The 24,662-nt window shown below is 43.2% G+C and overlaps 1 protein-coding gene across 4 annotated transcripts in view; it reads left to right on the plus strand.

Moving 5' to 3' along the window:
• Window positions 1–511: 511 nt before the first annotated feature.
• Fam170b (family with sequence similarity 170 member B) overlaps window positions 512–24,662 on the plus strand; it is a 32,792-nt gene continuing 8,641 nt past the window's right edge. Inside the window, exons 1-4 of one of the 4 annotated variants that reach the window (XM_048807490.1) lie at window positions 512–8,638; window positions 9,695–9,780; window positions 11,084–11,884; window positions 20,734–20,967. In XM_048807490.1, the coding sequence (XP_048663447.1) occupies window positions 9,762–9,780; window positions 11,084–11,877 (813 nt within the window). In that variant the 5' untranslated portion in view covers window positions 512–8,638; window positions 9,695–9,761 and the 3' untranslated portion in view covers window positions 11,878–11,884; window positions 20,734–20,967. The other 3 variants (XM_048807489.1, XM_015498908.2, XM_048807488.1) reach the window with 3 other exon arrangements.

Raw genomic sequence — 24,662 nt, forward strand, 5'->3', positions numbered from 1 at the left:
GCCCTGGGCCCCAACAGAAAAAGACTGAAAATCAAAATGGAATCATTGATGTTAAAGTTCCATGTCTAGGAAATTAGAAGCAGAGGTAATAATTAAAGTTCCCAAACAGGGTGATTTCAATTGGCACGATAATGAAGTTTTTTTTTTTTTTTTTTTTCCGCCTTAATCCTTAAACAAAAATGCAAGCTGATGTTAACCAATTGATTATTTCTCTCTTGTTCTGTCTGCCTGACCTTGTTTTACTGGGAAAATAACTTGAAAATGTTATTTAATTTTGAAAATATATGTTAATGACATACATTTTATTTTTTTTTTCTGCTTTTTCAGCCCTTTTCTGTCCCTAAAACCAAACTCTTCTTCTCAGCCCATTTAAATACTTATTCTATTTTATAGAATGACTTGTTGCTTGATTGTAGAATAAAAAATAAAGCCAATTAAAAATTTAAACTAAACTGAAGCTGGGGATGTGGCTCAAGTGGTAGAGCGCTCACCTAGCATGCGTGAGGCACTGGGTTCGATTCTCAGCACCACTAAAAATAAAATAAAGACATTGTGTCCACCTAAAAAAAAAATTAAAAAAAATTAAACTAAACTATTGTAATTTTGTCCCTTGACACATGATTATTATAGAAAAATTAGAAAATAAACTAAAGAATGAGGAATCCCCTTTCCATACAGAAATACACACCATTAAGGTTCAGGTATGCCTAATCCCAGACTGTACATGTGTGTGGATGTGTACATATGTGCACATGCACTAGGTTTCACATAACTGGGATTATATAGTATATTTTTCACTCATGACATTGTGAACATATTTTCCATTTCTTTATTAACTATGTGGAATTCCATTGTTTCCGTTTTTCTTTCACCTATTAAACCCAGGAATTCTTCAACCCTACCAACCCTAGCAGACACACAAGCCCCAGAACCACTCACCTGGAGCAACTTTTTTTTTTTTTCCTTAACTGGAAGTTGAACCCAGGAGTGCTTCACCACTGAGCTACGTCTTCAGCCCTTCTTCTTCTTATTATTTTTTTTTTATTTTGAGGCAGGTTATTGCTAAGCTGCTAAAGGTTTTGTTAAATTGGTGAAACTGGCCTTGAACTTGTGATCTTCCTGCTCCCATCTCCTGAGTTGCTCGGATAATAGGCATATACCACTGCATGTGGCAGAAGTGGATTTTTTTTAGTATTTTATTAATTTTGTCTTTAATAACATTTATTTTATGTGACTTATATGATTTTATAGTTTATATGACTTTGATTTTGATAATGGCTATGTTTAACAACTAGCTTGCAAAGTTCTTGAGAGATTTAACCACTGGTTCTCACTAGCTTACGAGCACTAGCTGGTCCCTGCACACCACTAGATGTCCTTTTTGGCTGTGAACACCTTACAAATGCCAAGTACTTTTTCCCTTCTTATGGAGGAATGGTTTGAGCTGGGACACTAACTTTCATTTTTAACATTTGACCAAGGGCTATACCTTAGCCATCTGAGTTATTTTGGCAGTTGTATTTTAAAGTAGTCCATATTAGACTTTCAAGGACTGAGCCTGGGGGTCCTGCTACGCCCTCTGATGCTCAGGCCACAGAGCTTCCTGCACACATTTCAGTCTGGACAGAGGGCGATGTGGAGAGAGCAGCTTTGTTTCTGGACTCTCATCCTGAGGACTTGAGAGATCAGTTTCCAATTGCTGTTATTCTTGCCTCTTAATTATTATAGTTTGGCTTTTCTGTGATCTCTTTAATTTTGTTGTGGGTTAGGTGGTGCAGCCTGCAGTGACTGCTCCTTATCGATTACTGATGTTTGTGTCTCCACTGTGGTTCAAGTACGAGCCATTTACATCTATTGTGCTAAGGCAGGCAGATAGTATAAAAATCATCTTCTAGATGGGTCAGTGATATTTCACTGTAATGTCCCATAATCTGTGAAATTGTGCTACATAGTCAATTAAGTGTTATAGCTAATAAAGGAACAATACATTTGCTGAATTATTTTCAGGTTTATTGTAAATAATTTTAAAACTAGAAATTGAACGTTGAGTAATAGGCAGACGCCTACTGTCTTGTCTTGTACATAATAGAAGATTCCTATACGCTGGCCTCCCATCTCTACCATCTTTGTTGAATTTCAGACAGCCAGGGTGAACTGGGATTGACTTCTGAGAAGAGTTCTTGCTATGGGTTGTATATGACCTGAAAGGCCCACATGCCAGAAGTTTGGTGCCACAAAGTATCGGTGTTTAAAGGTGGTGGCTCTATATAAGGTGGTGCCTAGTAGAAAGTGATCAGGTCATGGGAACATCACCCTAGGAAATCACTGTAGTTCTCAAAGGACTGGTTTTGTACTCTCAAGAGGACTAATTGTTACAAAGTGAGACCACCGGGCTGGGGTTGTGGCTCAGAAGTAGGGAGCTCACCTAGAATGCATGAGACTCTGGGTTTGATCCTCAGCACCACATAAAAATAAAATGGGGGTATTGAGTCCACCTACTACTAAAAAAAAACAAAAAAAGTGAGGCCACCATTCCCTGTGCTTGGACTCTTCTGCAGGGAGCTGTTTCCCTTTCCACTTCTCCACCATGATGTGATACAGCCAGCAGGTCCTCACCATATGGCAGCACCATAATGTTTGGATTTTCCGGTCACCAGAATCATGAGCCAAATAGACCTATTTTCTTTATAAAATACCTAACCTTGGGTATTTTGTTATAGCAATAAAAAGCAGACTAATACAGCTGTCTTTTTCTTATAAAGTGAATCAAAGTTGACTTTCTCCTTCCCACCAACATTGTCAGGGTTCTTCTCTCCTCCCCGTGATGCTGGCTGCTTCAGGTGACATAGGTAGAAGAGGTGGAAGGCATGCTGCTTTGGTCCTTTCTGCTCACTCCCTGTTGCACTATGAATGTTCAAGAGCCCAGTTCTGCCCCCACTGAAACCATTTCTCTTTCCCTTGAGGTCCTCCTGTGAATATGCTGAGTGACTGGAGCAATGAAGGGACATTAGGACCAGACCTCCCTACTAGAGGCAAAGCTCAGGCCTGGGGCATGTATGTGGTGAAGCTAGAAGCTGGTGTCTCAGTCAATGTCTATGCAATCTCACTGCACTGGAGGGGACACAGTGGGCAGCTGACAGGTGTGGCTTGAATGGACTGATTCATGTTCTGGTCCCTATGCTTTGGCCTCAGATTCTTTTCTTGGGAACTCTCTTGTGGGAATTTCATGTAGCCTGATCCACCCTTCCCAGAAGTCCCTCACCCCATCCCTATTAATTACTAGAGAGTCTGGGATCCGCTCAAGGTTTTGGGTAGTGTGCTGGGGAAGGAACAGAGTTGCTGCCCTCCCTTGGGACAACTCTTCCATCCATTAAGCAACCACATCATCTCTGAAGGATGGCGTGGGAAGAAGCCAATCTTAAGGCAGTTTCTGAAATAACTATTCTAATAGTGAGGATAAAAAATAAATCATTCCAGTTCTGCTCAGGGATAACCTGTGAATGCACATGCTATTTTCTAGCAACTAACACCCATATGCCTTGTATGTGAGCTGAAGTCTGCACCAGGGTATGCACAGCATACTTAGAAATTGAGGTAACTCACTGTTGGCCTTTGGGGTCCTCGGTTCTCATCCCCCAAGTCAGAGACCTGGGCCATGCAGCTGGGAGGCTCATGCAGTAAGACTTAGCAACTGCAGCCTGAGAGCTGTTTCCAGGTGGCCCCTGGCCAGATCATTTTGGACATAGAGAAAGGAAAGGCCCAGCCCTTTCCCTGGAGCTTCCTGTGTGGCTCTCTAAGAACATTCGAAGGGTGTGGTTAGCGGCTGGGATGCTGGAGCTCTGGTCATGTGTGTGTCCAGTGGGATGTCCTGGCTTGGATCACCCTTACAAGAAAGCATGTGTTAGACGCAGATTCTTCTGCCTTCAGCAACCTCCTTAAATATTACAGTCCCACTGAGCCAGAGCTGAGCAGGAGAGAGGAGGTCTCTGGACCCCAGGGTGGGGACATAGATGTTCCTGAGGGCTCAGATCCAGGGACTTGCTCTTCCCTGATCTCTGATGACTGAGAAATCCTAGGCTTTTTGTGTGGGTGCCTGGAAATGAAGGTCAAAACCCCAAGACAGTGACAAACAGACCGTGCAAAAGGAATAGCCTGTTATTAAGTTTGAAGGAAAACAAAAGCAGAGCTTCCTTCCCCATTTGCTTGCAGGACCTGAGAAGGAGTTCTTCCCATTACATTTCTTATACGGGGTACTGACTCACTTCTTTTTAAATAGTTACGAGAAACAACAGAAAATGAACTCAAAAGATAATACTTCCCCATTTCAATCCTCAACTTGTCTGATGGCTTCTGGCATTTTCTCTGCAGAATGAACACAAGGATGAGGTCATCCTTAATTCCTCCACTGCCAACGCCCCCTCCCCCCATCTCCTCCTGCCTACACCTGGCCCCACAGCATCTGGGGCAGCTGCCGACTTCCCTCCCTCCCCCGGGTACTAAGTCTGATCCCAGCAGTACTTTGGGGAGGGCGGCAGGGTAGTCATCCCCACTCAAGGAGTCCTACTTTTAGTGTGAAGAGAAGAACCTCCACCACTTGAAACAGTTACACAGGGCGCAGCCACAGAAATGCCTCAAGCACCGACCCATGCGTCCTGCCTGCCATCTCAGCCTCCGTGGCCAGGAGAACAGGCTATTTCTGGACTCTCCCTGGTGTTGGGATGAATGGTCTGATGCTGCCGGTAGCCTGGGTGATGGCACAAACCCATCTCCGATGTTAGAAGCAAAGGAAAGCGAGTGAGATGCGGTGTCTCTGCTTCCTGAAGTGGCTGTGGCTGGTTTGTTTCCTGTTAGCTGCCTTCCTCTCAGAAAAACAGAGGCTGGGAAGAGCAGGATTTGAAAGAAAAGACTCCAGGCCTTCTGGATGAAGTTTAGGGCTCACATGCGATGTGTGCAAGGAGTTGGCCTGGAGTCAGACAGCGCTCCAAGAAAGTGCTGCGTTGGTCCTTTTGGGGTTTTGCACACCACCCCTGTTGGCTACGGCAGTGAAGCAAGGAGATTCCTGGCAAGACCAGAGAACCAGCTGGAAAACTGCAGGCGCTGGGATGGGGGGTAGGGGGTGGGGGTGCGCGGGAACCCTAGATGGGTGGTCTCAGCTGAGTAGCATGGAGCAAGCAGAGGGGCTGGGATAGAGGCCTTTTCCATGAGCAGAGGCAGCCCAGAGGCCACATGAGGGTGAAGGATGACTGCACGCCACTAGAGGGGCTTCACTCTCAGCTGTATCCTGGGGAGCAGCCTAGGGGGCAGCTTTGAGAGCAGCTTGGCAAAGTAGCCCTGCCTTCAGGGCTTGAGATGGAAGACCCCCCCCCACCCGCCGCCATCCTCAACCACACACCTGCACCCCTCTGGACCACCCAACTCCCTATCTACAAGGAGGATTAACAGTGCCCACCTGGTGGGGACACTGAGAGGATCAGAAAGATCACATGTAGATTCTAGGGGAAAATTCACTGAATCAAGGGACTTGGGCAAATGGTGCGGAGACCAGAAAATATAAGGCTAAAGACAAAGACAACCATTTGTAAACCTGGTTGTCTGTTTGGTAAAGTAGTTTCATATAGGGTCAGGCTTAGTACTGCTGAAGTAGATGGACATGCACACCAGACTAAAAAGAAAGGTGGTGATGGGAGCCATCGTCCAAGTTGTCCGCAGTGCTCACTGGCCATTAAGTTTCCCTGACCGGACAAGGGAGGCACACAGAACACAGAGACTAGTCTATGAGCTGTCCTACTAGGGCATATTTAAGTATTATAGTAACAATCAACAGCCATTCAATTATTTTGGCTGCAAAGCAAATTATCCCAAAATCTAGTGCCTAAAAAACACCTTTTACTATGCTCAGTTTCTGTGGATGGGAGAATTCAGGCAGGGCACAGAGGTGGTGGCTTGTCTTTACCCTGTGATGTCCAGGGCCCTAGATGAAATGCGAAAGCTTGGAGGCAGAATCATCTGGAGTCACTTTCACTTACACATCTGATGGCTAACTGAAACCTGTTGCTTAGAACACCTTCCTGTGGCCTCTTCATGTAATATGAGCTTCCTCACAACATGGTGGATGAGTCGAAAAGAGAGTGCAAGCCATATCATCTTTTATGAGCTTCCACCAACAGTCACAAAGCATCACTCCTCTGGATTCTATTGGATGAAGCAGTTACAAAATCCACTCAGGTTCAGAACAAGGGATCCTGTCATGTGTAAGGAGAGCATGTAGGATAGAATATACATTGGCGTAGCAATCTTTGGGAAATCCAGACTCCCAGAGCTTCATCTTATCTTTCTCCTCTTCTGAGGTCAATGCTGTTTCCTCAGGTGTGGTTATTTTCAGATGTTCTATGTGCCTTTGCATAATGGACACTATAGAATTTGATTTGGGGCTTTTGTGAAGAAGAATGTCATGTTTAATTTTTACATACATAGGACCATCTCTACATTCTCTTGCATCTTGAATTTTCATGTGAAAGGAATTTATCAGTACTTCTTTTTAAAATTATAGAGCAGTATTCCATAATTTGATTATGTTGTAATTTATTTAACCATTTCTCTATTTTGATGAATCTTTGAAATGTTTCCTATTTTTCTATTATTAAATGTTGCTGCAGTAAATAATTCCCTAGGTGCCATTTTATGTATGTAGCCCCAAAGTGACTGTTTATCAGGAAAAGGGTGATAGATAAGTGTTTGATGAAAGAATATGCCCACTTGTAATTGTAAAGGGTATCACCACATTTCCTCTGAGAAGGAAAATTACATTGTTAAAAATACAGTATAAGAAAATTCATTTTCTTGAATCCTCACCAGAACTTGGTGTTGTCAATCATGTTAACTCTTGCCTATGTTATAGGTGGAAACTGATGTACTGTATATCATGGTTTTTAGAGTTGTAGTTCCCTTATTAAAATTGGATTGAACATCTTCTCATACATTCACCAGCCATCTGCATTTCTTCTCATGGGAATTCCCTGTTCATTTCCTTTACTTGTTTTTCTGTTTAGTCTCACTAAAAGAGAGAGAAATGCAAATTGAAACAGTAAGATATTTTTAAAACAATGAAGTTAAGGAAAATGACCAAGACCCATAATGCTTGTGAAGATTATCATTTTAAGTGGAGAAAATCAACCCTATAATTATAAATGTTAATTTGTATTTTCTTTCTACATATTTTTAATTAAAACACAACATCTGAACCATATGAAACCATTCTAGTTGTTTCACACCAAAGTTAATTTTTTATAATAGTAAATACAATCTTGTGTATCATTTAATTGGCTGAGCCTTCTTTTCCTCCATACATTTGTTATTGACATTATCCCTTAAAAATTTTAACCTCCCCCAGATAGGTATGGTGGCACATGTCTGTAATCCCAATGATTCTGGAGGTTGAGGCAGGAGGATCTCAAGACCAGCCTCAGCAACTTAGTGAGATCTTGTCCCCCAAAATAAAAAGGAATGGGGATGAAGCTCAGTGGTAACATGTCCCTGGTCTCAACCTCCAGTGCATACTCCCCACCAAGAAAGGGATGGGGGATGTTGCTCAGGGATTCAAACCCAAGTACAAAAAAAGAAAGAGAGAGAGAGAGAGAGAGAGAGAGAGAGAGAGAGAGAGAGAGAAAGAGAGAAAGAAAGAAATTCTAACTTAAAATATTTATTTCTCAATTAACTGTCATATTGTTGATCTTATTTTTGTGTGTGTGCTGTTACACCCTTGTTTTTGTAAGGCAGTTCTCTGTATTTATTTGGCTAGAAAAAATACTTTTAGAGTGCAGTGGTGCATGCCTGTAATCCCTGCAACTGCTGAGGCAGGAGGATCCCAGGTTCAAAGCCAGCCTCAGCAATTTAGCAATGCCCTAAGCAACTTAGGGAGACTGTCTCAAAATAAAACACTAAAGAGTACTGAAAATATGGCTCAGTGGTTAAGCACCCCTGGGTACCAGAAAGAAAAAAGAATGTCTCTTTGTTGTTGCAGGTGTGACTTTTCATCATTCATTGGAGCTCCCTATTTTCCTCCATGCAGGGACCTCACCCTCTGGGCAAGAGAAGGAGGCAGGAAAATGCTAGCTGTGTGGATGATGTTGGTATTGCTTCTGGAATATTAGGATTATTTTCAATCCATCACCTTTTAGGAAATTCTAAATAGGATTGATGGGACTGAGCAGGGGTTGGGAAAGAATTAGCTGCAGAGCAAAATGGTGCTGAGTGCGCTAGAGGAAGTATATTCAAATGTGAGGACATCCTGGAGCTAAGAGACAAGGCGTGCTGGATTTGTGCCAGGCTGACTGTGGCCAAAGCATGGTTTGTGCAAGTGCAGGAGAGTCGAGTCTCAGAGTCCTCCTGGGAGAGAACCAGCATGCCTTGGAGCTGCAGAGATCTGAGGTGCAGAGAGAGCAGCCAGCTCCATGAGGCACGGGATGCCCTTGTCAACCTGATGTGTTGGTTGCTTATTCATCCATTAACTTGACAATTATTTCCAGAGTGTTTGGTAATATGTTAAACATTGCTCTAGATACTAGGAATATAATGGGGGAAAGAAAGGACATCTCTACCTTCTTGGAGCTAGCTTTTAAGGAGGAAGAGACAGATACAGGTAAGTACATGGGACACACACATGAATTATGTATTCCTGAGGGTGGTGACACCATAACAAAAAGCCAGTTAGTCTCAGGCAACAGAGATGGAGAGCTGAAGAGTACGCTTTCCTTTGTGGTATGAGCAGCCTTCTCTGATGGGGTGACATTTCAGCAGAGATGGTCATGAGTGAGCCCCACAGGGAGGCAGGGGAGAGAGCCTAGAAAGACAGGAGGAAAAACAAATACCAGGCCCTGAGCGTGGCAGAGGAGGACCCCTGGTAATGTTTGAGCAGCAGAGAGAAGTCTGGAGCTGCAGGAACGGAGCCAGGGTATATATACAGGAGACAGGTGGAGGCTCAGAGGGCCAAGAGCCTAAAGAGGACCAGGTGGGAACTCTGGGCTAGGTAATATAGAGGAGGTGAGATTTTTTTTTTTCATCCTGTGTCCATGGTGTGAAGTAAGCCCACTTGGATGTGGGGTGATGAGGTAGGTATGTGAGCGTGTGTGTCGGTCGAGTGCACCTGGTGTGAGTTTGTGTGTGTGTATGTTTGTGGGGTTAAGTGAATGTGTGTGTCTTTCATATCCAGGTGTGTATGGATGTGTTTTGTGTGTTCATGCTACTGTATAGAATATTTGTGTGTGTTCAAGCATTTTTAACTTATGTGATCATGCATGTGTGTGCACATGTCTATGTGTGTATAAGTGTCTATGTATGTGTTTATATTTCATGTCTTTATATGCATACATGTATGCATCTGTGTTTTGTGTTTGTATCCCTGATAACACACCAGACAGAAAAGGTCTCAGGAGGAAATGAGCTCACACTGGGAAACCTCTCCTATCACCCTGGCTGGGTCTCTGTCCTTGCCATGAGTCATAGAACAGACCCATGTCACTGATGACATCATAGAATATAGTCAGGATCCTAGTGACCGTGAAGAGCCCAGCAGCCACTGGGCTGGGGCCAGCCAGAGGGCTTCAGTACAGCCCAAGCCAACTTTCACCAAACAGCTGGAGCACTGAGACCCTGGGTGCTGATTTCAAATCATGAGACGCTTTTTCATGGACCACAGGGGAGAACAGTCACCCATTGATGGGACCACCCTCAGCGTGACCAGCCTTGAGTCCACAGAAGAGAATATGGAATTGTGCCATCCAGGTGGGTCAAAAGGAAGGGCTGGAGTTGAGCTAGGTATACTCTCTGGGACGGAGACCCAGGGGAAGGCATTAGGGGTGTGTTCACCATCAAAATTGATGGTGATGAAGGAGGAAATCAGTCTTTACAGGAGACCTAAGCTGCTATTCAAGTACCCAAGGTGGTTTCAGGAGATATATGTTTGAAAATGTGAAATGTTCACCGTTGTATGTTTATTTTTATGTGTCTTTGAAGAAATAACACGTTAATCCTTTGACTTTAGCAGTGATGTAAAAATTTCTTTATAATAAATTGATTCAAGTTTATCTAGAACATCCATTTGAAAGCTACCAGGATATGTCCTTGGGCAAAGGATGTGTCCTCAGGGTAGCATTTGCTCTGGAGGCCAAGTGGCTCCACGAGTCATTTAAAGTCTCTGTGCCTCAGTTTCCTCATCTGTCAAATGGGAGTTCATAATGACGCAGTTTCTTAGGATTGTTTTGAATATTAAAGGAGTTAAAACATGGCAAGCGCGTATATGGTGATGGATACAGTCAGGGTTCAAGGAGGGATGGGGGAGATGCTCCTCTGGGTAAAACAGAGATATGTCACAAACTGAGAAGGAGAAGGAGTGGTTGAATGGCCAAAGCACTTGCCATTCGTTGTTTTTGTACATAGGTTTCACTGTTATGTATGTTCAAAAACTTCACAGATTTTAAATGTACAAATTTTAAGCATTGTTACAAGCGTACATATGTGTAAGCACCACCTGGATCAAGATACAGAGCATTATAACTCTCAAGGGTTCCCTCATGTACCTTTATGGTCAGGGCCTTCCTCCCCACCCCTTAGTCCTTGCTGCCAGCTCTTGGCAGCCTGTTCTGTTCCTATAAATTTGCCTTTTCTAGAATGTCATCTAAATGGAATCAAAAATTGTGCAGCCTTTTATATCTGGCTTCTTTCATTTATCGAATGCATTAGAGATTCACCCATATTGTTGCACATATCCATAGTTTATTCATTTTTTTTTCCTGGATAGAATTGCATCCTGTGGCTATACAATCTGTTTATTCACCAGATGATGGCTTCGGGGGGCTTATTCAAGTCTTTGGTGATAACATTGCATATAATTACTTGATGCTTACCATCACTGCACACTGTAGGCACTATTGTATCTCCGAGTTATGAGGAAACTGGTAAAGACAGGTTATGGGACCTGCCCTGGGGCCCCCAAAGCCTGTACCATCCAGAATCTGTGGCTGCTGAAGTAGGTAATATACGAATCCCTTGGAGAGGGCACTGATGAGAATGTCCTTCTGCTTCTCAGGAAACATAAAGAATGAGGAAACATCTCCAGAGCCAGGACCTACCCTTCCCCATGAGAAGGACGCCCTCTTCACAGCCCGGGCTCGGGGGATGCTGGGCTGGAGCAGCTCTCCATCATCCCAGTCCTCAGATTACCAGTCCTACTCCCAATACCGGTCTTGCTTCTCCTGTATGTGCAACGACCAGGACGCCACCCCGCAGAGCTTGTGTGCCCTCTACACCCGAGTGCAGACAGTACGTGGAGTGGCAGTGGCCTGGGAGACAGAAACTGGCTTCCAGCCGGTCAGCGGGAAGCCCCGCATCCGTGAAGCCGAGTTCATCAAGAGACAGAGGCGGAAAGGCTCTTCCTTTGAGATGGCTTCCAACACTGACCTGCACTGGGAGTTGGAAGCCAGCAAAAACAACTGCTGTCCAGAGACCGACGACGCAGAGCTGCTGGAGCCACTGGAGTGCTGCCTCCAGGACCTGCGGACCCACCCAGACTGGCTGGTCACCACCAACTATGGGCTCCGCTGCTTGGCCTGCTGCCGTGTCTTCCCCTCACTGGAGGCATTGCTGGAGCATGCCCAACATGGCATCCGAGAAGGCTTCAGCTGCCAGATCTTTTTTGAGGAGATGCTGGAGAGGAGGAAGACCCAGGGCCAAGGGCAGGACCAACCGCTGGAGGAAGAGGAACAAAGCCTTTCTAACAGTAGTGAATGTTCCAGGTCCCAGAGCAAGGTGCTTCTTTCACAGCAGGAGGAGGAGGAGGAGGAGAAGCAGCAGCAGCAGCAGCAGCAGCAGCAGCAGCAGTGAGCTGGAGGTGAGGTGCCCACCCCTGCCCTCACCTGCAGCACCTGGGGCTGCTCCTTCCCCAGTCAGCAGGAACAGAGCCACCTGGGCAGGGAGAGAGGACCAGGGTCTTGGAGGAAGAAAGCAATGGAGCTTGGAGCAGCAAGACAGGAGGGGAAGAGGCCCTTCCCCAGGGCACAGCATTTCCACCAGCGTCTGTTTCAAACCTGAATCCAAAGCAGAAGGCTTTGAGCATTCCTGATGGTGGGCACAAGATCAGAAACACAAGTGTGTGACTACAGGGATTTCTATTTTTGCTGGGCATCAGCAGGCCCATGCTTGCTCTATAAGTAGATGTGACTCACAAGCAAGCCAACTGCAAATGAAGCTTCCGCCCTATTTTTTTTTCATTGTTAGGAATCTGTCATATGCCCTAGTTCTATGTCTTATGTTATTGGGATTAAACTTGAATAACTCTAAGAAGGCAGTGACTAATTGAGTGGACCATGTTTTCAGGTCGTACCCATAAGAAGTGGCTATTTCTGTAGGTTATGAACTAGCACACACCTGGGGAGTCAGGTAGCTTTGCAGGATAGACACAAGGCTGGGGAAGTCCTTCTGTGAGTTCACAGGTGTCCACTATATGGGTTTAAATGTTGCCATGAAATTCACTTACACCTTTCAACCCATTTCCCCTGCAGGTGGTGGGGGGGAGGCTGCACTCATTCAATAAAAGCTATCAATTTCCATCCAGTTTGCATTAGATATACCAGCTGCTGGAGCACATACAGGCTGAGCAGCATCCCTTATCTGGAGGGCTTGGTACCGGAAATATATGGGGTGTGGGATTTTGGGGGGATGGGAGCAAAGTCTAAATATAAATTTCATTTATGTTCCCATATGCTCCTTATATCTTGAAGGTAATTTTATATAATACTTTTAGTGTGCCTGTTTATTTTGGGGGGTGGGTGGGTACCGGGGATTGAACTCAGAGGCACTCAACCACTAAACCATACCCTCAGCCCTATTTTGTATTTTACTTAGAGACAGGGTCTCAGTGAGTTGCTTACCACCTCGCTTTTGCTGAGGCTGGCTTTGAACTAGCAATCCTCCTGCCTCAGCCTCCTGAGCTGCTGGGATAGCTTGCCTGTTTTAACTGTGACCCATCTAGACAAGTCAAGTATAGAATTTTCCACTTGTAATGTTATATCAGAGCTCAAAAATTTCAGATTTTGGAGCATTTCAGAGTTCATACTTTGGAGCATTTCAGAGTTCAGATTTTGGGATAAGGGGCTCCACTATACACCAAACTCTATCACTTCCATGACATAAAACAGGCAAAAGGATGGATCACATGGAGGAAGTTGGTGATCCCAGAAGAGGAGCCTCAGATACACACCATTTGATCAGGAGGCTAAACCTTTCCAGAAGAGGCACTGCTCACAGGACTTGGAGGATAGGTGGTCTAAACTAGGGTAAGGGTTCTCAATGGCAGCTTTGTTGACATCGTAGGCTAAATGTTTTTTAGCTGGCCTCTAACCAATAGCTGTCAGTAGCATTGCCTCCCCTGCAGTTGCAGAAATAATAAAAAAATATCTTCAGATACAGCTATCCCCTGATGAGTTAGACCAAAACAGGGACCTTAGAGGAGAGAAGACACAGTACATTTTGGGAATTGACAGGTGCTTTGACCTGGCTGCATGTTCCAGGCATTGTACTAAGCATGGGGAATAAAAAGTGAGCAAAGGGGGGAAAAGCAATCCATGTCTGTATGTGGAGCTTATGGCCAGTGGGTGAGGGGAAATATATATATATATATATATATATATATCTTAAAATAATTATTAAAGTACTTTTTCATGGCCTATAGGGCCCTACATAACTCAGCCTTTGCCACTCTTTCCACCATCTGTTAGCATTCTCTGCCTCACTGTGCTCCAACCACATAGAATGTTTTCTTTCCCTAACTTATCAAAGCTTTCATACCTTAGAGCCTTTGCGCCTGCATTCTCTCTGAAGTGGAATGCAACCCTTTCCTGTCTTTCCTCGGGCTAACCCTCCGGCTATCTCTTTGCTCACCTCTAAGGTTTCAGCTCTGAGGCTGTCCTCAGTCATGCTGTCTCAGCTTATGCCTCATACTAAGTGCAGCTGGTTTTAAGAAAAAGTGACAATTTCATATTTTAAAAAAGCTATCTTTGCAGTGTATGGGTTGGGATGGCAGCTAAAAGGGGAAAGTGAGAAGTAGAGAGATCATTTAGGAGCCTATTGCACAAGTCCAGGCCAGGGAAGGGAATGACTTGGACAAGGCTGGTCACAAGCCAAGAGGGATAGGAATGGTTATATTCAAGACCCTGGGAAATTAGAGACCAAAAGACTTGGGGATGGGCACAAGTGAAGACGCAGCAGGGGGTTCTCAAGGGGGACTCTGGTTCCTAGCAGGAGCAGATGAGGAGTGTGGGCGTTAATTGATAAGGAAGGACTTTGGGAGGAGGATCAGTGTGATTGTGTGTGCAAGTTTGTGTGTGTGTAAGTGTGTACAGGTTTGCAATGAGCATGTCTGTGTGTGTGTGTGTGTGTGTGTGTGTGTGTGACCGTATGTGTGAGCATTGCCTGCATGTAGACATGCAGGAATAAGTGTGGGTAGGGTGACAGGGGTCAGTTAGGACATGGGCTCTTCTAAATGCTGATGGCGTATTGAAGTAGAGATGTGGAATAGAAAGAGGTTTCTAATTTAGAACTCCGACAAGTCTGAATTGAAAACCTAAATAAGGAAGATAACAGCACATGAATGGTAACATGTTAGGCCCCAAGAGTGGGTAGGTAGTGCAGAGTTAGCATGAGGTTATTTTCAACTCTACAAACTCTACCCCAGTAATAGGATCTGGAAAATAAGAAATGGGGTGTAGTGCATGTTCTAAGATTTTTCTTCAAAGTCAACAAAGAAAGAAAATATGATTCTCAGGATGGTGAGAAGTATTAAGTGCCAGGGAGAGTTAGAGTAAGGAGACGATGAGATGTTTCCCACCTCCTTTGGTGCCTGGAGGTTGCTCATGGCTCTAATGAAGCAGTCTCAGTGGCCAAGAAGGGGAAAGGTCATGGTCAGTCATGGACACAAGACAAACCTCCAGGGACAAGCATGAGACATCCCTGCTGGCAAGTTTAGCTAGAAGAAAAAAATGTTTATAGCTGGACCAAAGGAAACTAAAAACCAAAGTTGATAGAGTAAACCTATGTGGTAATGGAGAGGATCTAGCAGAGAGAGAGAAACTGATTGTGCAAGAAAAACTGGGAAAGTCTGAGGAGGCAAGCAGGAGAGAGAGAGGAATGAGTAGATAGGAAAACGACGGGCTTCAAATGAGTGGTTTTGTATCCTCTGTTGTGCACAGATTAGGTCAGGTAGAACTTTGGAGCCCAAATTAAGGAACTTGAGCACTCCCCACCAAATAACAAGGAAAGATTTTAAGCAAGTCATATTTGCGTTTGAGAAAGATCACCTCAATGAATGGGGTAAAGGATGGGTAGGAGAGCAACACAGAGGACAGGAAGCTTAGGTAGAGATGCTGGCAGGAGGAACTGAAGAGAAATTTTAAAGATTGAAACAATGGAGCATGGCGGGTGGTTGTTGAGGGTGGTGAGAGTAAAGCGTTCAGAATAACTTATGGATTTTTAAATTTTTTTCTTGGATGGTTGTTGAATGTTGGTGCCATTTGCAAATAAAGGAACACTGAGGAGGAAGAGAAGGGGAAGGAGGGGGGGTGGGTGGAGGAGGAGGAGCGGGAGGATGACAACGGTTGACTGAGAAGCTAAGCCCCCTTTTGAAGATGCTGAGTTTAAGATAGGAACATCTAGAAAGGGAGTGGAGCTTGGAAGAGTGGTAAACTAGGATGAAGACAGATTTGTGCCCATATGCAGGTGTTTTTCATAACCAGGCAGCCTGGCACCAAACCTATGTTTTACCATCACACCAGCACTCATACTTTAATGTAAAGACAGATGCAAGGTATTTAGGAGAGCAAACATGTCAGCTCCACAGGCTGTATTTTCTTTAGATTAAGTAGCAACAACTGGAGACCAGGGAAAAGCTGATAGGTATTTAGGACAAATGAAGGATAGCAACAACTTCAGGTAAGCAAACCTTTTAAGGAAAGGATGGCTTCAGCTGACATGGAGGGAGGAGGAGAGGACACAATTATTCTTAAGGTAGTGACTACTTCCTCAAGTGAGTTAAGTGTAACTTGTGGTTTAAACCTATCAATTTACAGAGACCTGTGACCTCCAGAGATAGGGGAAACTGGAGGGTTCAGGGGGACCCCAAACATTCTAGATTATAAACTACTTTAAACTTCATTTTCCCAAGCCATAGAAAAAGATGGAACTCATTTCACAAGACTTACATAAACCTGGTGACAAAGCCTGACAAAGATGACATGAAGTAAATGACATATGAGTCCCACTTATAAACACAAAATGATCACTAATTAAATATAACTGAATATGAAAGGGATAATTCACCATTACTAAGTTTGCATCATCCCTTGATTAATTAAAATTATTGCATCTAGAAATACTTCATATTGAAAGAACAAATGGTTATCTCAAAAAAATGTTAAATGAACATGATAATCAGAAATAAATCTGTACATGTATGGTCAATGACCTTTTCAAGAAGGAATACTAAGTTAAGTCAAAGGAGAAAGAATAATCTTTTTTATAAATGGTACTGGGACATCTGGATATCTGCATGCAGAAGAGTGAAGTTGGATCCTTCCCTCACACCATACATAAAGATTAACTCAAAATGGAAAAGACGCCAAATGGAAAAGAGCTAAAACTAAAACTCTTAAAGGTAACATAGGTGTAAATTTGAAAACGCATCCACACAATATTCACAGCAACATTATTCCTAATAAAAAAAGAAAAATAACTATGACTAAAAAGGAAATAACACGGAAAATAGCCCATTCACTATTTCTTAGTACATTTTTGGTTTCTACAACAAAATACCTGAAACTAAGTAATTTATAAAAAAAAATCTATGTTTATATGGCTCATGGTTCTGGAGGATGGGAAGTCCAAGATCATGGCTCTGGTATCTGATGGGGGTATTCTTTCTGAAAACAAAACATGGTGTGGAGATGTATCACATGGTAAGACTGAGCAAGCATATCTGCTTGGGTCTGTCTTCCTCCTCTTATAAGGCCACTATGGGGGCCCACCCTCAAGATCTCATGTAATCCTAACTACCACCCGAAGACCCACCTCCGAGTACATTAACATAAATTTGGGGATTTTTTCTAACACTTGAACTTTTGGGGGACACATTCAGAGCAGATCACACTAGATAACAGAAATTCATGGAAATATTGCAAACACAATGAAATGTCCAAGTGATTATCACTAGTTGATAAATTTTTGGGGGGGTACCAGTTGACAATTTTTTCCCTTTAGTTTATATCATGTTTTGAGTTTAGCAAGTGTGTCTTCTGAGAAAAAGGCAATGAAACATTTCATTGTAACAGTGCCTCAGTTTGAAATAACTTTGTGTGTGGCGGGAGCGGGGGGCGCGCAGGTTCTTGTTCACATTCGTGGTCTTCAGACCGCAATGTGAGAAACCTAGCTCTTGACATCTTAAACCCTGGTTCTTCAGAATTAAATTAGCTTTAATTTTCTTAGCACTTTATAGTGGATAAGGACTCAACCAACTCAAAAGAGTGAAATGACAAAGCTGGTTTGAAAGTGTGTCCTTATTTCTTACACAGGTCGAAAGTTTTAGGTGGGAAGGTCCTCAACCATGGTGGGAACCCAATTGAGAGAAAGGGCAAAGACGATGAGTCCAGGACAGGGAAAAAATCACCTACATAGGGCCATGTAAGGAGAATAACAGGAGGAGGGGAAGGAGATGAGGAAATTGACCAGGAGATAAAAGGAGAAACAGAGAAGTGGAGATGTTAAGAAGGTTTTCTCTGATAGGTGGAAACTAACCCACAATAAGAGAGGGCAGTGAGGAGAAGAACAGAAAGACAGTGGATTAGATAATGGGGAATGGAGGGAAGGGAGTGGGGGTAAGCAAAGGAAAGACAGTGGGATGAATCTGACCTAGTTTTCCCAGGTACGTATATGAAAACAGCACAGTGAATCCCACCACCATGTACATCCATGAGAGTGGCACTCTAACTAGAATAAGATAAACTCCCTGCTTGTATAATCATATCAAAATGGAATCTGCTGTTATTTATAACTAAAAAGAATCAATTAATAAAACTATTTGTACATAAAAAATAAATTGAATTCTAATAGTGGAAAAAAACAAAAAGAATAACATGTAGTTAGGTGAGATGGCACAGGAGACTGGAGCAATGCAGGTCACAGAGGCAGAAGGATCAGAAATTTGATGCCAGTCTCAGCAACTTAGTGAGACCCTGTCTCAAAAAGTAAGAAGGTCTGGGGATGTGGCTCCGTGGAAAATGCCCCTGGGTTCATTCCTCAGTACAAAAGAAAAAAAGAGAGAGAGAGAAAGAGAGAATTTGTAAGGCATGGGCCAGAAATTTGACATCACAAAGGGGGTTTGGATAAGGGTTTGATGAGAGTCCCATAAAAGTGGTTGAGATCCTATTAGAACTTTCCAAGGACATAAACAGTCTTTGAGGGGCTCAGTAATTGATACTGTGTCCTCCCCAAATTCCTATGTTGAGTCAACCTCTAGTACTTCAGAATGTGACTATATTTGGAGATAGAGCCTTTAAAGTAGTTAAGATAAAATGAAGGCATATAGAAGGGCTTTAATTCCATATAACTGGTGGCCTTACAAGAAGAAGAGATTATGTCAGATATGTACAGAGGAAAGACCATGTGTGTTAGTCATCTCTGCCATGCCTAATAAAGGACATGAATCAATCAGATTTTTGTTACTGTAACAAATACCTCAAATTTACAACTTATGAACAGAAAGGTTTATTTTGGCTCACAGTTTTGGAAGTTGTACTCCATGATTATTTGGCTTTGTTACTTTGGGGCCTATGATAAGGCAGTACATCATGGCAGAAGCATGTGGCGGAGGAACCTAATTGTTGAGTATGAAAGAGAAAGAGAGGAAGAGAACAGGGTCCTATAATCCCCTTCAAGGATACTCCCCCAGGGATCTAAATCTTCCATTAAGCTCCTCCTCTTAAAAGTTCTACCATTTCCAATAACACTATTGGACCAAGCCTTTAACATGGACCTTTGGGGAGCATTTAAGATCTAATCTGCAGTGCCATGTGAAGACACAGGGGGGACGACAAGAAGATGGCCATCCATAAGCCAGAGCAAAGACTCAGAAAAAAACAAGCTTGTCAATCAAGGTGTGAGACTGACAACAGACTCTCAGACTTCCAGCCTTCAGTACTGTAAGATGACATGGTTGTTGTTGGCCATCCTGACTGTGGCACTTTGCATGAAAAAAACTATGATTCTGAGGAGCAGGAGCCAGAGGCAGGGAAGAAGGCAGCAGCCAGGAGAGCTTGAGGAGGTCCACTCTAAAGGACGGGAGCCCTCTTGGTCAAGGGTCTTTAAAAGCATAAACATACAGTGAATGCCCCATAAGTATTTGTGAATTTAAGTGCTGGAAAAAGCATAATTATCTGTAGGAACAAATGGATGACATTTGGCTAATTCAGAGTGGTCTCTGACTGAGAGCAAGCAGTGTGCAGTTTGCATGTCCAGAGGGTTGACCGACAGAAGGAACTGGGTGCATGAGGGTAGACTCTCAGTCCCTAGTGCTTCTTTTTCTAGTAATACTGATAAGAAGGCCTCACAGGGAAAGGAGTTGGGCATAGGGACGAGGAGATGTGCTGAGCTATAGGGAAGATGGAACAAAGAATTTCATGAAAATGCCATGTCTCAATGTGTGAGTATGAGAGAGTGCATGTGTGTACGAATAACCTGGTGCTTTGCACAGAATCATATTCATTCCTAGCTTGGAGCAGAGCACAAGGGCCCTATGAGGAGGTCACAAATGATGCATGAACCCCGCCCCCCAGACTTATTTACACTCTGCTGTCAGACTTACTGAAGCACCTCCAAGTACACAGCCAGGAACCACCAAATTGAGGTGCTGTCAGTCTCAGGAGAAGAGCATGGGAATTCACCACAGAGTACTTGAGTACTCTTTTTTGAAGGCCAAAAACATTCTTATGGAACTTGTGCTGTCTTCAAGTCATTGCTGTTGAAGCAATTTAAACAACACAAACACAGCACATCCAAGTTTGTGGTTGCTTTTTAACTGGAAAACGATATTAAATACACACACAATTGTGACAGCAATAAAACACAACTAACACTAATCTTATGTGATGGTTTGTAAAACCAAAATGATTCTTCAGTGATTTGGGGACTGAATGTAGCTCAGATTCTTCTGGGGGTGATGGGCCCTCAGCATCATGTACCCAGAAAGGGAGTCAGTTGCAGCAACGAGTTGATGAGTTAGATGTTTTCACTCCCATGGGAGTGAAATGACCACTTGGGTCAAACCTGCTCACCCCAGACCTCTGTTGCTTACAACCTGTTGCTTCTATAATACTTTTAATCCAGACTTGCTCCAAACTGGCAATGGTTGCCTTTACTATACAGAAATATCTTAATCTTCCACTTTTTAAGAGTCCAAATGGAATCTTTTAGAAAGTCAATACTTCTGCATAAATTCACAAAATATTAGAAATGTATTCATCGTGACATCTCTGAAATTGGGAGGGAGCATTTTGTAAATTAAATATAAAATTTTTCATATATTCCATATAATTATATCAGATAATTATACTGCACTTATAACCAGCATATAAATAAAAGAAAACTGAGATCTCTTAAAGTAAAATTTATAAACAAATTCCTTTTTTATTTCCCCAGATAGTCTGGCCTGACCTTGAACCTCTAGACTGAAGTGATCCTCCTGCCTCAGCCTCCCAAGTAGCTCGGACTATACACATGTGCCATCATGCCTTATCAAAGACAATTTTTTATTTCTAAGTTTTATTTTGAAAAAAATTAAAACTTAAAAGTTGTGAGAATAGTACATCAGTTTTCGTATTCTCTTTGTCTAGCTTCAGCACTTCTCATTTTGTTTCTCTGTGCTTTTTCTTTCTACATGCATATTATATAAAACATAGATACATTTATTTTTGCTGAATCCTTTAAGAGTAATCTGCAGACATCATGGCTGTTAACACCAAATACTTCAGTGTAGATCTTCTGAAGCACAAAAAGTATTCTTTTCCATATCCACACTTGGAAAATTTAGCAGTTATTTGATAAACAGTACAATCCATCCATATTCAAAATTTTCCAACAATGCCAATAATGTCCTTTTAGCAATTTTTTTCTGATCCCAAATCGTATCCAGTATCACATAGTACATTTAGTGGCTAAGTCTTTTTAACCTCCTTTATTCTGGACAATTCTTCAGTCTTTTCACTCATTGAATGTTTCAGTCAATGGAAGTAGAGGGAAGGAACTAAGATTTTTAGTCTTGAATATCAGCGGTCAATTTGAAGGTACATTTTCTTTGTGGTCAGTTATATAGATGACCAATCCAGAATTTTCCTTGTTCCAATCTCCTTCTTCTGGAGCCTTCTAAGAACATGGGGTCCTTTCTTTCTGTTCCCTGGGAGTTGGCCCAAGTTGCTGCATTCAGCCAGTTGGCACTAAACTTGGCACCAAACTCACAATTATTGCTAAGGTCACAAATGGTGCCCATCCATCACTTACCTTTAGGGGAAAAAGAAGTACACTTCACATCTCTCTCCCAGCTATAGGTTTCTTGAAAATTTTACCATGAATGGTTTTAGGCTTTTCCTACTGATTGGATGGATAGATGCATGTATCGTCTGTAACCATGATCTCTTTCTTATCCTCCCCACCATCATTCATAGATGAAAACTCTTTTATCCAGAGTCTACTTTTTGTTTATTCCCTTTTCGTGTCAATTCAAGCATGTAACTCTTGCTTTTAGCTGAAAAGTGCCTATAAGCAATATGGAGGAGAAAATCTTACAATTATGTGGATACGTCCAGACTGAAAGAACAATACATAGAAATCTGCTGTAGACCCAAGAAGGTATATTTACTTTTCCTTGGTGTGTTTAGTATAGGGATGTATTAGCTATATACAGAATGAAACTGATTACAAAACTATACAATACTCTTCCATCTCTGACCTAGGTTCCAAAAAAACAAAATGCATTTATTTTGAGTCTGGATTTCTATGATTCTTTCAGTGGTGACTGATTGAACCAAGAATTGGTTGAGTGTTCAATGCCCAGGGACCTGGATCAACTTTAGAATAATCTGAATGTAGCTGGACATGGTGTTGCATGCCTGTAATCCAAAAGACTCAAGAGGCTGAGGCAAGAGGACCTCAAAGTTCAAGGACAGACTCAGACCCTAAGGGCTGGGGATGCAGCTCAGCGGTAAAGCACTCCTGGATTCAATTCCCAGCAACAATAAAATAAAAATAAAATAAGGAAGGAAGGAAGGAAGGAAGGAGAAAAGAAAAAAAGTATGATCTGAATGAATGCCTATTTAGAAACCTCAGTTGGGAATTTTTAGGAAAGTAATCATTTTTAAAAAAAATAATTTGAGTATTATTCTCATTAAGAACAAAATTAGATCTTATAGAGCCAGGGCTAAATAAATAAATCAGTAGAGGTTTTCAAATCATCGAAAGCTTGTGCATGAGTTAGTAGGGAGCAGGGAGAAGGGAAAGATCAGGAAGGTTTCTGCTAACGTAGTCTAGAACAGCAAAAATACCATTTCACTGGGATCACTGGTTATGTCTTCCATGGGGACTGAAAATATCCTCCCATTCCTGTTTCATGAAGCAAAGGTCTCACTAAGATGTTCTGCTAGATCACTTGAGAAGCTGAGAAGTACTGACAGAGCACCGAGTTGAAAACAGTACAATGCGATGTATCACAAAACTGCAAGAAAAGCACTTTCCAGCCCCAAATCTCCAGTAAGCACCAATGTGGGCAAAGAGAAAACAGGACAAAGTGTGTCTGGGTTGAACATTTGCTCAGTTCTGCAAGGACAGACTGATATTTAGAAATACACAAAACCCAAGCAGGATTTGGTTCCCTAAAGTGTGGCCAATATGTCTTCTCCATCAGCTGGGAGACTTAACTGCAAGCAGCACAGCTGGGGTTGGAGGTCATGGAGGACATCAAACTGCCCCTCAGCTCCCTGCTCATGTGTATTCATGTTGACATGCCATTTTACAGATGTCATTTTAGAGTAATGTTCAGAGAGATCATCTTGCTCAAAGACCCACAGCTGTTGCTCAGTATGGGACGTGAGTATGCTTTCAGAACTATCTTCCAGATAACCTAGAGCCCCTTTTCCAGAACTTTCTCCCCAGTCTGGCCAAACACTGCCATGGGCTCCAGGTCCAAGCTGGCAATCTACAGTCAGAATTCAAGTTCCCAGTTCATATATTCGGTGGCCCACAGAACCCTGGACAGGTCTCCAGTCCTTTTTGAGTTTACTAATCTATAAAGTGACCTGGGACTTCACATGGGATATTTGGGTTGCTTGCTTGTTCATGCATAGTGGTTTTCGAGCTCTTTTCCGGAAGCTTGATAGGAACATTTTCATTTCTGAGCTACAGGATTCTATTTGACTCCAGTTCTTGACCTTCTTGTCCTTGGTATTAGACCCAGTGACCTTGCAGCCAGCTAACCATCTCAGGACTTTCCACAGACCTGGCTGAGAGGGGTTGCTTTCTATTCCTGTTGCCTCCATGGTTACCTCATGCCCTGCAGGCCCTGTTCCATGGGAGATCCTCCCAGCTGGGAGATCCCAAAGGACTCAAAAGACCCCAGGAAGTGCCTGCTTTCTAGAGAGCTCACAAAACAGTTGTATCACTGGCCTGGGCTCCAGGAGTGAATGGTCCCTTGGGACTGGCCCTGAGGTTCAGCACCACTCTCTGCCTCCTCCACCCCTTCTCCCTCTGCTTAGTGGTAAAGATATGGGAGCCTCTTTATCCACCACTTCATCCTCCAGGGACCTGCTCTCCATCAGGACCTTCCTGCTGGCTGCCTCTCTCCTTTTTTGTAAGCCCACAAAACCCTCCCCTGATACACACACACACACATACACACAGTTACCCAATACAGATTTTTCTTGCTTAGAGATCCTGAGCTAACACACCAGTTAAGGTCAGATCTCAAGTTTACAGCCACCATGAAGAGACCAGTTCCCTGGCTCAGAGGCACCTGTGGTGGGTCCTTTGTCACTCACTGTTCCCTGCCAAGTGATGTGGGTCTGTTCCTTTATCTCTTTGCTTCTGCAACCCTATCTATATTAATAATAGTAAATGATAGCTGATGTTCATGTCAGGTGCTGGACTACACATCTTTACTGGAACTGGATCTGCCTTTCTTGATCTTCTTAAACAACATCTTGAGGGATGGAACTGTTTCCCCATTGTACAGATAGGCACATGAGAATTAAGGAGCTGTCCTAGGGTCTCACAGTGGAAGGATTTGGTAACATTGTGCAAACCACTTAGCCCAGGACAGGCTGAGGGCGCCCTAAATAGTCATAATTGTTAACAGTTTCCACATTTTCTGGATTTGCCTGTGTGAACCCTTTAATTTTCCAGGAGTCCGAAACCGGTCCCGGATCTCCAACTTTAGGCAGCAGAAGAGGGCTGGCTTCTCCTTCCTACTCCGCTCTGGGGCTTATAAAGGTCCCTGTGGCGTGGCTGCAGGAGATCCTCAGTAAGCCTCAGGCCAGGGATTTGGTAGATGCACTCCAGCCCCCAACCTCCCCGCCCCCAAC

The sequence above is a fragment of the Marmota marmota genome, unplaced genomic scaffold, assembly GCF_001458135.2.
Source record: "Marmota marmota marmota unplaced genomic scaffold, marMar, whole genome shotgun sequence".
In the NCBI taxonomy this organism is placed as follows: Eukaryota; Metazoa; Chordata; class Mammalia; order Rodentia; family Sciuridae; genus Marmota; species Marmota marmota.